This window comes from Pogoniulus pusillus, chromosome 4 (assembly GCF_015220805.1).
Source record: "Pogoniulus pusillus isolate bPogPus1 chromosome 4, bPogPus1.pri, whole genome shotgun sequence".
Taxonomy (NCBI): Eukaryota; Metazoa; Chordata; class Aves; order Piciformes; family Lybiidae; genus Pogoniulus; species Pogoniulus pusillus.
The window spans coordinates 18,471,620-18,486,123 of record NC_087267.1 but is presented as its reverse complement, the minus strand read 5'-3'; the positions used below and the strand labels follow the sequence as shown (position 1 = coordinate 18,486,123).

The 14,504-nt window shown below is 45.5% G+C and overlaps 1 protein-coding gene across 3 annotated transcripts in view; it reads right to left on the bottom strand.

Annotated features, from left to right (window-relative positions):
- LRP6 (LDL receptor related protein 6) overlaps positions 1-14,504 on the bottom strand; it is a 143,060-nt gene that overhangs the window by 54,031 nt on the left and 74,525 nt on the right. For all 3 annotated transcript variants that reach the window (XM_064142295.1, XM_064142297.1, XM_064142296.1), the window contains exons 6-7: positions 7,059-7,455; positions 6,256-6,427 (exon numbers count right to left, since the gene is read on the bottom strand). In XM_064142295.1, the coding sequence (XP_063998365.1) occupies positions 6,256-6,427; positions 7,059-7,455 (569 nt within the window). The remainder of the gene's footprint in view (positions 1-6,255; positions 6,428-7,058; positions 7,456-14,504) is intronic.

Below are 14,504 nucleotides of genomic sequence, written 5' to 3'. Positions count from 1 at the left end.
TATCTCCTAGGTCAAAGACAAAGAGGTCTTCTCTGTTCAAGATGTCTGTGCTCACAAAAAGTCTTAACAGCATTTGTTTTCTGTTGTCCTGCAAGTTTCGGCTCTGAAGACTTGTGGGTACTTAATGCTGAAAAACCAGCAGGATCTAAGACTTTCCATATTAATAATGAGGCTTAGAGACAGTAGTGCTAGGCACAGCTAATAGATTTGGGAATGCAGAAGCACTTGAAGTTAGAGCTGCACTCAGAAACGACTAGCTAATGGTTGATCGGCGGAGGAGGCAGACAGTCCTTTCTTTACAGTCACCACTAGTAGGTGTCCCTCCGTGCCACCTCTGGCTCAGAGAATGGAGAACAGAAAAGAGGATGAATAAAGAAAAATGAAGCAGAGGTTGAAAATTTGTGAGAAATAAAACATATGATCATTATTCCCTCTTAATGCACCCGGCCACACACACAGGCAGCCATTTCTAATTGCTTTATCAATACAGGCTCTGCTGCCCAGTTTTAATCCATCCTATGCCTTAAAACAGGTAGCGGACGTGCTCAGAAGACAAAGATTCACTTGAGCAGGAAAACATAAGACCAATTCAACGGAGCAGATCATACATTTTTAACCTCGTAGCACGGCAGGAAAATGCTTTAAACCTGTAGCAAGTCAATGAGAAATCTTCCCTACTGGTAAGCACAATAGCAGCCATCCATTTCAATAGAAGTTTATCAGCAGTGAAACCTGACCGAGATAAATGACGAAGCTGTTGAGCCACAGCCTGCTTCTGCCTGCTGCAGGCTGCCAGATAAAATGGGAACAAAAGCTCCCTGCTGTACCCCCTACCAGTCTCCATTAACCCCTGCTGATGCTTTATTATCGTCTGGGGGCTCCAGAACAGTGTAGCATGAATCAGTGTGTAAAAAAATAAATAATAAAACCTCATGTGCAGCACAAACAAACCAGACACAGAGCTTGCAAGAAATGTTCATGCAATTAAATCACGAGTCTGAGGAATTCTACAGACTAAAAAGAGAAGTACAACGTCTGTAACACCTTACATTAAAAACTACATGCAGGCAACAGAGTGCGAGTACACAAATACCCTTCTCCTGCTTTTAGATCTCCTTCCAAATATATACCAGCACATACAAGCAAATTGGGGACCACTCATACATATAGTCTGTGCCTTCGAGTCCAATTCCAAGTTTCAAAGATCCCCTTTGTTGCATCTCCTCCAGTGCCCATTCTCCAAAGGTACATTTAAAACGTCTACTGAAGGTCAAAGCATCTTCTATTAAACTGATATAAAAAACATGATGGGAAGAGCATGAAAAGTGGTACAAATCTCCTCAGGATTCATGGTTGCCACAGGAGAGAGGCAGTGGGAGGAAGAAGGCAGACCTGAAATGTCAGCAACGTTTTAGCTATCCCAGATTTAGATATGCTGTTGCAAGGTGAGATTTCTGTAGCCTACCATAACAAAATCAGTCTTCTTAGATTACAGAGAGGCCATCAAGATTCATCAGTAAAGACACTCACCACTACATCTGTGTTGCTTAGCACATTAGAGGGGAAAAAAGAAATCCATTTCAGACTGACCCATTCACTTGAACACTCCCTCTACATCCTATAGAGCCTTTCCACGCTTTATTAATTACAGAAGTTGTACTGAACTCAATCTGATCTATCACTATCATAGGTCATCGATTTTCAACCCTTTCCTGCCCCTCTGAAATGCAGTTAGCAAGCAGCTCTATTATATCTAAAGAAGAATATGAAGTTTTTCATAAAGCTATTGCAAGAAGCTAACAGAATAAAGACTCCCCAAAGCTTCAAGGAACAGAATGGCCTCACACAGGAAAAAAGAGATGCTGTATGGGTTCAATCCAACAGTTCATGCATCCCACTATGATGTCTTGGAGGATAATCACAATGTACCTCTGCAGAACAGCACAATTCATAGATTTATAAAACGTTTTAGGTTGGAAGGGACCTTAAAGATCATCCAGTTCCACCCTCCTGCTATGGGCAGGGACATTTCCCAATAGGCAAGGTTGCCCAAGGCCTGACCTTTAACACCTCCAGGTAAGGAGCATCCATAACCTCCCTGGGCAACCTGTTCCAGTGTCTCAACAACCTCACTGTAAAGAATCCTTTTCTAACATCTAGTTTAAATCTCCTCTGCCAGTTTAAACCCATTACTCCTCGTCCTGTCATTACAAGACCTTGTCACTAGTCCCTCCCCAGCCTTCCTGCAGGCCTCTTCAGATACTGAAAGGCCTCACTGGAAAGAATTTCTTCCTAATTTCCAGTCACAATCTGCCCTCCTCAAGCTTCAATCCATTCCCTCTCGTTCTATCCTTACAAGCCCTTGTTAAAAGTCCCTCTCCACTGTCTTGTAGCCCACTCCAGGTACAGGAAGGCTGCTCTAAGGACTCCCCAGAGCCTTCTTTTCTACAGGCTGAATAGCCCCAACATTCCCAACCGGTCCTCATAGGAGAAGTTCTCCAGCCCTCTGATCAACTTTGTGGCCCTCCTCTGGACTCACTCCAACAGCTCTGTGTCCTTATGCTGAGGACACCAGAACCAGATGCAGTACTGCAGGTGGAGTCTCAGCAGAGCAGAGAGGCAGAATGGCTTCCCTGTCCTGCTACTCTCACTGCTTTGGATGCAGCTCAGCACACAGCTGCCCTCTGGACTGCCAGCAACCATTGCTGGCTCACAGGAGTTTGTCATCAGCTGACACTCCCAAGTCTTTCTCCTCCAGACTGCTCTTCAGCCACTCTTCACCCAGTCTGGCTCCTGCACTTGGGACTGTCCCATATCAGCTGCAGGACCTTGCACTTGCCCTTGTTTAACTGCAAGAGGCTGGCTTGGCCCCACCTCTCCAGCCTGTGCAGGACAGACCTCTTTCCTCCAGCATGTCAACTGGGCCACACAGCTTGGTGTCATCTGCAAACCTGCTGAAGGTGTCTCCATCACAGTGCCTATGTTGCTGAAAAAGATGTTAAACAGCACTGGTCGCTGTACCAACCCCTGGTACTAGGGTGCCAGGTGTGTGAAGCAAATACACACCGAAGCTTTTCAAGACTTTCCCTTCTACAGCAGCTTCAGGTTCAGTGATTTGTGGTTCAGAAGGCAGCTCTGTCTTCTAGTGAACTGCCCTGGAATTCCTTTCCACAGATGTATCCAGTCTTCCCAGTAACACATGGAAACTTTTAACATCCACAACCATTTCCACAACTTAGTGGCATAGCATTTGAAGAACCATCTGCTTTTGTTTGTTCTGCACCCACCACCTGCCAGTATTATTTATAAATGCCTATTTCTTCTGTCATAAAAATGCATGGGGAGGAAGCCCTAGTCACCTTAAGACATAATTTTCTTGATTTTATAGGTCTCTGCCTAAACACCCCTAAATTAACATCATCTGCAAACCAAACCAAGCAACAACCAGCCTGCAGTGAAACTCAGGGAGAATTTAATCTGTGTTGCTTTAAAGGTTTTAGCCAAACTTTTCCCCCAAGATTTTTTGGGCATTGGTAAGAGTCAACAAATGTTAACTTTTTACTGCTGCTGCCTTGTATTAAATCACAAATCTAACATTTGAAACTTCATAGGAAAAAAAACAAATCGGTAATTCTGAAACCTTAAAATGATCCAAATTCTGTGATGTCCCGCATAGATTCTACATGACAACTTGGAGTAAACTCACCCTGCTGGCTCTCTTTGGTTTAAAAACAATGAAATGGAAATGTTCCCAGCAGACACTGTGCCAGATCAGATATCATCTGCCCTGCCACAGACACTGTCATGTTGGCATAAACACCGTGTCATGTGTTCTAGCCAGGCTGACAGAACTGCAGCAGTGAGCTCATGCCTGATCTGGATGAAAATTTCTAACCACAAACTGATCCAGAACTGGATCCAGCATTGAACAGGATCATTACTAATGAATATGGAACTGGGGTATAAGTAAAACTGAAGCACATGACAAAACGTCTCTGTTTGGGCAAGCATTAGAGCAAAGAACGACCAATTCTCCTTTTGCAGAGTACACCCAAGTACAGGACAGTACTACAGAGTGGCTCAGGCTGGAAGGGAACTCAGAGATCATCCACTTGAATCCCTCCACCATGGGCAGAGACCAACCTGGCCTTCAACGCTCCCAGGCAGGAGGCAGCCACAACCTCCCTGGGCAGCCTATTCCAGAGTCTCACCACCTGAAGACTGAAGAACTTCTTGCTAAGATCCAGTCTAACCCTGTGTTCTCAGTTTCAAACCATTCCACCTTGTCCTGTCTCTAGAAACCCTGAGGAAAAGTCTCTCTGCAGCCTTCTTGTAGGATCTCTTCACAAATTGGAAGGCAGCTCTAAGGTCTCCCCAGAGTCTTCTCTTCTCCAGGCTGAACAACCCCAGTTCCCTCAGCCTATCCTCACAGCAGCAGTGTACCAGGACCAAAGAGCTCCATCTGTTATAAATAAATATCTAAGCTTAGCTAAGACTCTTCCCTCAACTCTTTTCTCAGAGCTGGTATAACATTATGTGAATATATTATAGTACAACATTATGTGACTATATTATAGTATAACATTATGTGAATATATTATAGACAAAAAACCATTGTTTTCAAGACAAAGAAAACTCCTCCCTGAGGCTCCCTCCCAGAGTGCTTTAAAAACAACTCACCTTGCAAGACTGGAGCTAGCCTGACTCTGAAGAAAAGCAAGCAGTTATGTGACCTTCCAGCACAAGACTACAACTTTGATTTATTTTTAGTTACAAATAAATAAAACAACTTTTTAAGGCTAGAGAAGACATTGTGCCGACTATGTTAAGTGCTGAAAATTCTTTGCAATGGTAAGGAATCACAAAGAAAAGGCAGAATTCATAAAAAGAAAGGAAAAACTATGAGGATATAGCAAAAGTTAGATGGTGCCACCATCACAGTATCACCAAGGTTGGAAGAGACCTCACAGATCATCAAGTCCAACCCTTTACCACAGAGCTCAAGGCTAGACCATGGCACCAAGTGCCACGTCCAATCCTGTCTTCAACAGCTCCAGGGACGGCGACTCCACCACCTCCCCGGGCAGCCCATTCCAGTGTCCAATGACTCTCTCAGTGAAGAACTTTCTCCTCACCTCAAGCCTAAATTTCCCCTGGCATAGCTTGAGGCTGTGTCCTCTCATTCTGGTGCTGGCCACCTGAGAGAAGAGAACAACCTCCTCCTGGCTACAACTTCCCCTCAGGTAGTTGTAGACAGCAGTAAGGTCTCCCCTGAGCCTCCTCTTCTCCAGGCTAAACAATCCCAGCTCCCTCAGCCTCTCCTCATAGGGCTGTGCTCAAGGCCTCTCACCAGCCTCGTCACCTTTCTCTGGACACGCTCAAGCATCTCAATGTCCCTCCTAAACTGGGGGGCCCAGAACTGAACACAGTACTCAAGGTGTGGTCTAACCAGTGCAGAGTACAGGGGCAGAATGACCTCCCTGCTTCTGCTGACCTGGAGGACATCTGCCACACCATCGTCATCGACTTTGACCCCCTGGAGGGATACATCTACCATGACAGGTAGTGGCCAAGTCTCGCCCTTCCAGATAAACTTCTGTCTTTGGAATTTGTTCAGTTTGCTAACAGTATTTTTTCAAAGATGGACAGAGACAACACATGTCACACTTATTCCAGAAAAGTTAACAAACTAAACACAACATTTTCAATGTGCAAGAGAAGAAAAACAGCACTTCCCCCCCCCCCCCCATTAAAACTTTAACAGAAAGGAAAATTTATCTCCTCCCTGGAACCATAATAAAAAAGGAGATGCAAAGATTAGAGGATTTGTGGGAACACAAATATATATGTGTGGGATTTGTGGGAACACAAGTAATTATATGTGAAATGAGATTTGGTTCTTTAAAATATATTCTCCTGGGATCTCAGCTGAGTAGCATAAGGAATGAAAGATGAAGGTTTTTTAACCTACAAACATCACCCTCAGTAAAATGCTTTTCCCCCCGCTGTGATGACCTAAGAAAATCTTTTCACACATTCTTACAAAGATGGAACTACTACAAGGATATAATTTCCATTTTACACACAATAAAATGAGGGAAGTGTAGTGAGTGTCTTGTCCAAAGACAAAGAAACTGAATTCCTTCTTAAAGAACAACTCAGTCATTATCCCGTTGCCCTTTTGGGCTAGATCAGAATTTGAATACCCAGAAAAAGACTAGCTAAGGAATTCAAAATGCAGGTGCAATTACAAACCTCTATTTTGTCTGTTTTGGCATCTCCCCAGTATATCTTGCTTTCTGCATAATCCAAAGCCAGTCCATTAGGCCAGCCAAGCGAGGTGTTCACCAGCACAGTTCTGTCTGAGCCATCTAATGCTGCCCTCTCGATCTTTGGGATTTCTCCCCAGTCTGTCCAATACATGTACCTGCAAAGGAAACACAATCTTAAGAACTCTTACCAATCCAGACTTCAGTATTCATTCAGCCTCTTCTGAACCCAGGCCATACTGCAGAAAAATACACTTCTAAGACATCCTTACTTAATAAGTGGAATGAGTTGCCCAGGGAGGTGGTTGAAGCCCCATCCCTGGAGATATTCAAGGTAGAGGCCTGGCAAGGCTCTGGGCAACCTGACCTAGTTGAGGATGTCACTGCAGGGGGAACTGAACTAGATGGCCTTTAGAGGTCTCTTCCAAACCGAACCATTCTATGATTCTACAAATTGAGTCCACTCAAACCATTCAGAAAGCACAGACATGCAAACACACTGTCCTCTATGGGTCTGCTCAGCAAGCCAATATAATCAGTGCTAGTAGCTACAACAAATTAACAGGTCCACACAGTTCCCAAACACGTTAAAATAAAATACAAAGACACAAGATGACCACCCAAGTGGTCAAGATAGAGAGGCAGTCCCTATGTCTCAGAGCCTTGACTTTCAAAGAACTCCAGTGCTCCCACTCTGAAGGTTCAGAAGCTCATCCCTGCATCCAGGTCGGCAAAGGCACATTCTTTACATTACTAATATATTTTAAATGCTCATGAACAGCTCCTCACCCAACCATGGGATCCAGCACAATAGCTCTGGGTTCTTCCAGGTCTTCTGAGATCAGGATTTTCCTCATGGTGCCATTTAGCCTTGTGACTTCAATGCGGTCTGTGCCGGTGTCTGTCCAGTACAGGTTCCGAGCGACCCAGTCCACAGCGATACCGTCGGGATGCGCAATCTGCGCTGTGACAACAAACTGACTGCCTGAGCCATCGATGAAGGAGCGGCGGATGGCCCTGACCTCATCGTCAGTCCAGTAGATGTATCCCTCCAGAGGGTCGAAGTCGATGGCGATGGCGTGGCGGATGTCCTCCAGGGGCAGAACGATATCGGTAAAATCAGGGGTGTCCAAGGAAATCCGCCTCAGGTCTGTCCGCCGCGCTAGAAGCAGCAGCTCAGTGGCACCTACGTGAAGGGAGCGAAAACATAACCATCATAAAAACGCTGTGCTGGAAGTCTGGGAGTAGTCAGTCTGAAGCAGTACTGTTAGCATAAGCTGGTCTAGCTACCTTCGTTTGGACATTAGGAACAGGTTCTTTACCATGACGGTAGTGGAACACTGAAACAGGTTGCCTGGGGAGGTGGTTGGGACCCCACCCCTGGAGATATTCAAGGTGAAGCTCAACAGGGCTCTGGGCAACCTGATCTAGTGGAAGATGCCCCTTCTGACTGCAGAGGGGGTCCCTTCCAATCCAGATCATTCTATGAATCTATAACTCTATTTCATAGGACCAAACCAAACTGATAGACACCATCAGAGAACCTCGCTCAAAAGCTTCAAATGAGAGGTTATTCTGCTGCAGAACAACTCAAATGTGTTTACAGAAATAACATCTGTGCTTTCCCCCTTGTTCAAAATCTATTTTCCTTGTTCAAAATGCATCCTGTTGTTTTCTATCTACATTGTTCCTTTCAAAGCTATTGAAATACTTACTTATTGACCACGCTGCTACTTTATGCAAATCAACAGATGGCCTGCAGCCTCTTAGATGAAAAATTAATTAGATAAATAATTTACTGGCTGTTTGCTGTTGTTGGTATAGAGGACAATCACAACAAACAAGCTGCATGTTTCAACAACATCCTTAGAAGGGGGGGAAAAGTATAGAACAGAATGTCACAAATATATCTCCTTTGAGAAAGTCCCATTGGAGAAATAAGATTTGGGAAGTGACAACTGCCCAGAGACCAGACAAAGTAAGAGGGCTATCAGCTTCTCCCTTATTTAATGAGAACAAGCTTATTCAAGACATAAAGATAGATAGTAGTGCCGAGGTTAGAGTTGAGGCATACAAAAGCTTTGCTGCTTTTTAGGTTAGAAGTCAGAATCACAATTACTAACCAGATCAGCTTGCACTGCTGAAGATATTTTCCAACAGACCTGGTTAATGGTACACGTGCTGGGCATCTGATCAGTGGCAGATGTACTCACTGGCTATTCAAATTCATGTTCGTTTCACTTTCTAGGCTATGTCACTAAATTTCCATGTGATGAAGGATAACCACCACACCCCCACTGAAACTGGCTTATCAGTTTGCAGTCTCAGGAAGATAAGGTGAAAAAAAAGTGCATTCTAAATGCAAGGAGTGTTGCAACTGCCTCATCAAACTGTGAGGGGAAATGGTTTGTCAGGGAGTGATGCAGGTGTGAGCACAGCAGTGGAGCAGGGAAGCTTTAGGAAAACAAATGCATCAACAACACTGTGAAAAAGAGCCATCCACAAGCAACAATCTGTCCATCTGTTGGACCTTAAAGAGGTATAAATACCAAGACTGGAAGACTGAAAGAGCAACAACTTAAGCAAGAAGGTTGCTGAAGAAATAGGAATTTTGGTGTTGGATGACAACTTTCTTATTTATAAAGTACTTATTGGTGGTGCTAGACAAAACCTTTCTGCATGCCAAACTTTGGCGAGATGCCAAAGCAGCCATTGCTTCATTTGCAGCAAATTTAAAACAAAACATGAAAACCATCTAAGACATTTTCACAATCTTGCAAGACACAGCACCTTTCAACAACTCGAGCTGAAAACATTATTACAAGTGTTCCTGCTGGTCCAGAACGGATGAAAATCAGCATTGGGATCCTCTGTCCTGCAACACCTTGTGTTCAGAAACACATGTACACACTACTCAATCATTCCTTTAGTGAACAATCCTTCTGCATTAATTAATATCACGAAGGGGATCCTGTAATTACATGTCTGTGCATCCTTCAACAACATGAAGCATATGATAGAGAAAATGGAAGCCAGGCCTGATAGTAAGGTTTTTCTGTAATTACAGAATCAATTAATCCAGTCCCAGCAGACAATCAGTACATCTGCATTTGTTGCTACTAAGGATATCAAACAATTCAGTATCCAGATCTAAGCACTCAGCTGCAGTGTGGCCATATAAAGTATTCATGCATAACTAATCCAAACAATTCAGATGCAAGAAAGAAATCCCTACTCTGTACTCCCTACTCACCACCTGCAGATTTTTACCCAGCTTGCCTTTTAAACACTATGAAAATTAGATTAAAAATTCACACAAGAATAGCTTTTCTGCACTATCTGGTGAAACTGAAGTTGAGCAAATGCACTCTCTTCAGATTTCTAACCAGTCAGAAAGCTAGATATGGTCTATCACATGCAGAATCCTAGAATGGCTTCAGTTAGAAGGAACATCAGAGATCATCTACTCCAATTTCCCACCATGGGCAAGGACACCTCTCAACTAGATTCGGCTGCTCAAGGCCTCATCCAACCTGGCTTTCAGCACTCCCAGGCAGGAAGCAGCCACAACCTCCCTGGGCAGCCTATTTCAGAGTCTCAGCACTCTCACACTGAAGAACTTCTTCCTTACATCCAATCTAACCCTGCTCTCCCTCAACTTCAAACCATTCCCCCCTTGTCCTGTCTCTAGATACCCTGATGAAAAGCCCCTCTACAGCCTTCCTGGAAGATCCCTTCAGCTCTAAGGTCTCCCCAGTCTCCTCCAGGCTGAACAATCCCAGCTCCCTCAGCCTGTCCTCACAGCAGAGGTGCTCCAGCCCTTGGATCATCTTTGTGGCCCTCCAACAAGTGTTGGAAGCGTTGAGTCTGGTCTCACTCCAACAGCTCTGTGTCCTCATGCTGGGGACACCAAACCTGGAGGCAGAAGTGGGGGCGATGTCTTAGCAGAGCAGAGTCAGAGGGCAAGATCCCTTCTCTTGCCCTGCTGCCCACACTCCTCTGGATGCAGGCCAGCACAGGGCTGCCTTCTGCGCTGCAGGAGGGCATTGCTAGCTCATGGGGAGCTTATCAGCAATCAACACTCCCAAGTCTGTTTCTTCAGGGCCACTCTCAACCCACTCTGCACCCAGCCTAGATTTGTGCCCAGGCTTGGCCTCACCCAGATGCAAAAATCATCTGCTCCACCTGAAGCTGAGCATCATTTTGAAGAAACAATACCAAGTCTCCAGACAGATTTGCCTTGCTGAAACCAATCCTTCAAACTAACTGACCTTTCACTTCTTCTCAAAGAGGTTCTATTTCAACAGCTTCAGCCTTCCGCTTTCAGGTTGTGTAGTCAAATGACTCACAGTATCTAAGCTTTAATTTAGCACTGGGAAATGACTGGCCTTCAGCCAACCCATGATGGACTCTGGATCACTAGGCTAAGAATTTCATGGTCTTCATCTGCAGGGCTGGCTAACATTTCAACTCCAATCAAACACCACCACCCCTCCAATAAAGCAATAAAATCTTTAAAGCTTACTTTAGAGCTGTTACCCACCCATCTGCAAACTGACACCTCAGCTGCTTAGTTAGATCGCCAGTCATTCTGTTTAGGACAAAGAAACTGAGTTGCAGAGAAGCATCTCACCTCCAGGGTTGAGGACAAGAGCGATCTGAATGCCCTCAGGCTGGTCCCAGCAAAAAGAAGAGTTGAGCACATTTATGAATTAATCTCATATGACCTTGCTAGTCAAAGAAAAGGAAGGTGGTTCTCAGCACCAAACCCATTTGCATTGGTGGTAACACCAGCTGCACAAAGCTTACCTAATTAGGCAGTGATGATTACTAAGACGACTCCCACGGTACTCAAAGTTGCCAGGACATAACAGAACCACTTTTGCTCACTTCTATTGCAAAATTCAGTTACAGTGCATGGAAGCTGTAAGCAGAGCTCTGCCCTCAGCATGTGCATTCTGCAGACTTGGAGCCGTTTCTCCTCTCAACACCTTGGACTGCACATCCAAGGACGAATGAGCTCAGATCAACGCACAGGAGACTGGGAGCAGCACTTCCTGCCTGTGCTGCCATCTTCTCTCCTGCTACCGCACACAAGGCAAGCACGCCTGTAGGTACAAGTGCACCTCAAATACAGTGCTGGGCTTGAGGCACAGCTCATCAGCAGGGCATCTGCTCACTGCCTTCAAACCATGGTGTTACAGAATTATGCAAAATTAGTAACTGATATTAACTTTGATATCCAGGTGAGGATTGTTAATAACTGTCCAATAACATTAGATCTCACCAGAAAACTTATTTACAATGTTGGAAACGGTTTGGATACTTATACACAGGAGAGAGGCAAAACTAGAACACTTTAAGAAATAATCAGCAAATGCAAACATTAAAACTGGAAAGAGGTTCCTATACCTCTTGCCCACCAGGGGACTTCAGAGGCTACTTCCTGCTACTAAGGCAGAAAGGCACAACGGAATCTAGTTAATCTAGTTCTTAGAGAGAGGCTTTGAATATTTACTCACAAAATAGTATCAGACAGTACCCAAAACTCAAAGGGAATTCTCCTGGTGTCTTGAAAGTCACTGCAGGCAAAGCAGAGCATAACACAGCAGGGCAAAGAAGGCACAGCAAAAGTGTGCATGTGGCAGAGCCAATTTGTTTTGCCCAAATGTAGTGGCTCCCTTGACCACACAAATGTGGGGAGGCCTGTGGATGTGGTCTACCTGGACTTCAGCAAGGCCTTTGACACTGTCCCCCACAGCAAACTGCTGGCTAAGCTGTCAGCCCATGGCTTGGATGGCAACACTCTGTGCTGGGTTAGGAACTGGCTGGAGGGCCGGACCCAGAGAGTGGTGGTGAATGGTGCCACATCCAGCTGGCAGCTGTCACTAGTGGTGTCCCTCAGGGATCTGTGCTGGGCCCCATCCTCTTTAACATCTTCATAGATGATCTGGATGAGGGCATAGAGTCAGTCATCAGCAAGTTTGCAGATGATACCAAGCTGGGGGCAGATGTGGCTGGGTTGGAGGGCAGAAGGGCTCTGCAGTGGGACCTTGACTGCCTGGACAGATGGGCAGAGTCCAAGGGGGTGGCATTCAATAGCTCCAAGTGCAGGGTGCTGCACTTTGGCCACAACAACCTCATGCAGAGATACAGGCTGGGGTCGGAGTGGCTGGAGAGCAGACAGACAGAGAGGGATCTGGGGGTACTGATTGATACCCGCCTGAACATGAGCCAGCAGTGTGCCCAGGTGGCCAAGAGAGCCAGTGGCATCCTGGCCTGCATCAGGAATGGTGTGGTCAGCAGGAGCAGGGAGGTCATTCTGCCCCTGTACTCTGCACTGGTTAGACCACACCTTGAGTACTGTGTTCAGTTCTGGGCCCCCCAGTTTAGGAGGGACATTGAGATGCTTGAGCGTGTGCAGAGAAGGGCGACGAGGCTGGTGAGAGGCCTTGAGCACAGCCCTACGAGGAGAGGCTGAGGGAGCTGGGGTTGTTTAGCCTGGAGAAGAGGAGGCTCAGGGGTGACCTTATTGCTGTCTACAACTACCTGAGGGGTGGTTGTGGCCAGGGGGAGGTTGTTCCCTTCTCTCAGGTGGCCAGCACCAGAACAAGAGGACACAGCCTCAAGCTGTGCCAGGGGAGATTTAGGCTTGAGGTGAGGAGAAAGTTCTTCACTGAGAGAGTCATTGGACACTGGAATGGGCTGCCCAGGGAGGTGGTGGAGTCTCCGTCCCTGGAGCTGTTCAAGGCAGGATTGGACATGGCACTTGGTGCCATGGTCTAGCCTTGAGCTCTGTGGTAAAGGGTTGGACTTGATGATCTGTGAGGTCTCTTCCAACCCTAATGATGCTGTGAAATCCACCAATCAAAACGACACTTTGCCAAACCTGACCATGTTAGGTGAAGTCATAGAATCACAGAATCAACCAGGTTGGAAGAGACCTCCAAGATCACCCAGGCCAACCTATCACCCAGCCCTACCTTTCTGACTAATGCCATAAGGGAAATGAGCGATCTTCTCTGATTGCCACTGTCAGTGGTAGAGGGGATGAGATGAGCCCCTTGGTCTGACAGTAGTCCTGGCAATCCACAATCATAGAATCAATCGGGTTGGAAGAGACCTCCAAGATCATCCAGTCCAACCTAGCACCCAGCCCTAGCCAGTCAACCAGACCATGGCACTAAGTGCCTCATCCAGGGCTTCTTGAACACCTCTAGGGATGATGACTCCACCACCTCCCTGGGCAGCCCATTCCAATGCCAATCACTCTCTCTGGGAAGAACTTGCTTTCCCTGATTTGGGAGGAACAAGTCTGGGCAAGTCTTGGACCCTCAAAGTGGTTGTCTCCAAGCCTTTTGTCTTCTTCCTGCACTCTGCTTCCTCTCCCTCCAGAAGATGGAAGGGACCATGGGATCATGCCTGGGCAAGCCAGGAAATCTTCCATGACACATGGCAGGCAAAGTTTCCACGAAAACATTTGCAGGCAGAGCAGACATGTGGCTGTCCCATATTTAAGGAATGCTCCTTCTGCCTACACTCCATGCTGATCTCCCACACAACTCCAAGAAATTTTAGGAAGCCAGCACTTATTTTTAAGAAGCCTTCCCATACTATTCAAATTGGAGACCAAGCTCAATATTTTTTTTAGTAATGCTTCCAGCCATGGGGTATTCACAGAGTTAGCAATTTTTCTAAACTCAAGTCCCTTCCTTAAGATGTCTAAATATGGACATAAAAGCTTTACTCCACTCTCTTATTTTTTTGAGAGCTTTAGCCTACTTTTCTTAAGCACTTTGAAAGCTGGGATTACAAGCTCACGGATGGTGCATTACATTAGTCCTGCAACTAATACTTTCCTCAAAAAGTCACTATTAAAAACCAAAATAATTTAAATCTGTGCACTAGCTGAAGTCAAGGGGAGGGGGAGAGAAGAGGAAACAGGGCAAGTATGTAGATACATACAGTGTCTAAAGTTCAGTGTCTAATGCCCTGCTAACCTTTAAAATTAATTAATTCTTCTCAACGATATCCAGGCCTTGGTTATTTGTAGGCTGCTGAGCTTTAAAACCATCAGTGATTGTTAAGGCCAGAAGAGCTGCACAGCCTCAGGAGCTCATATATAAGAAGTACAAGAAGTAGGATGAGATACAATGCATTCTCTGTATCCAAGAAATCAAAACTATTAACACATCCTCAACAGAATTACCACCCATGTGACTGAAATATTTCTTT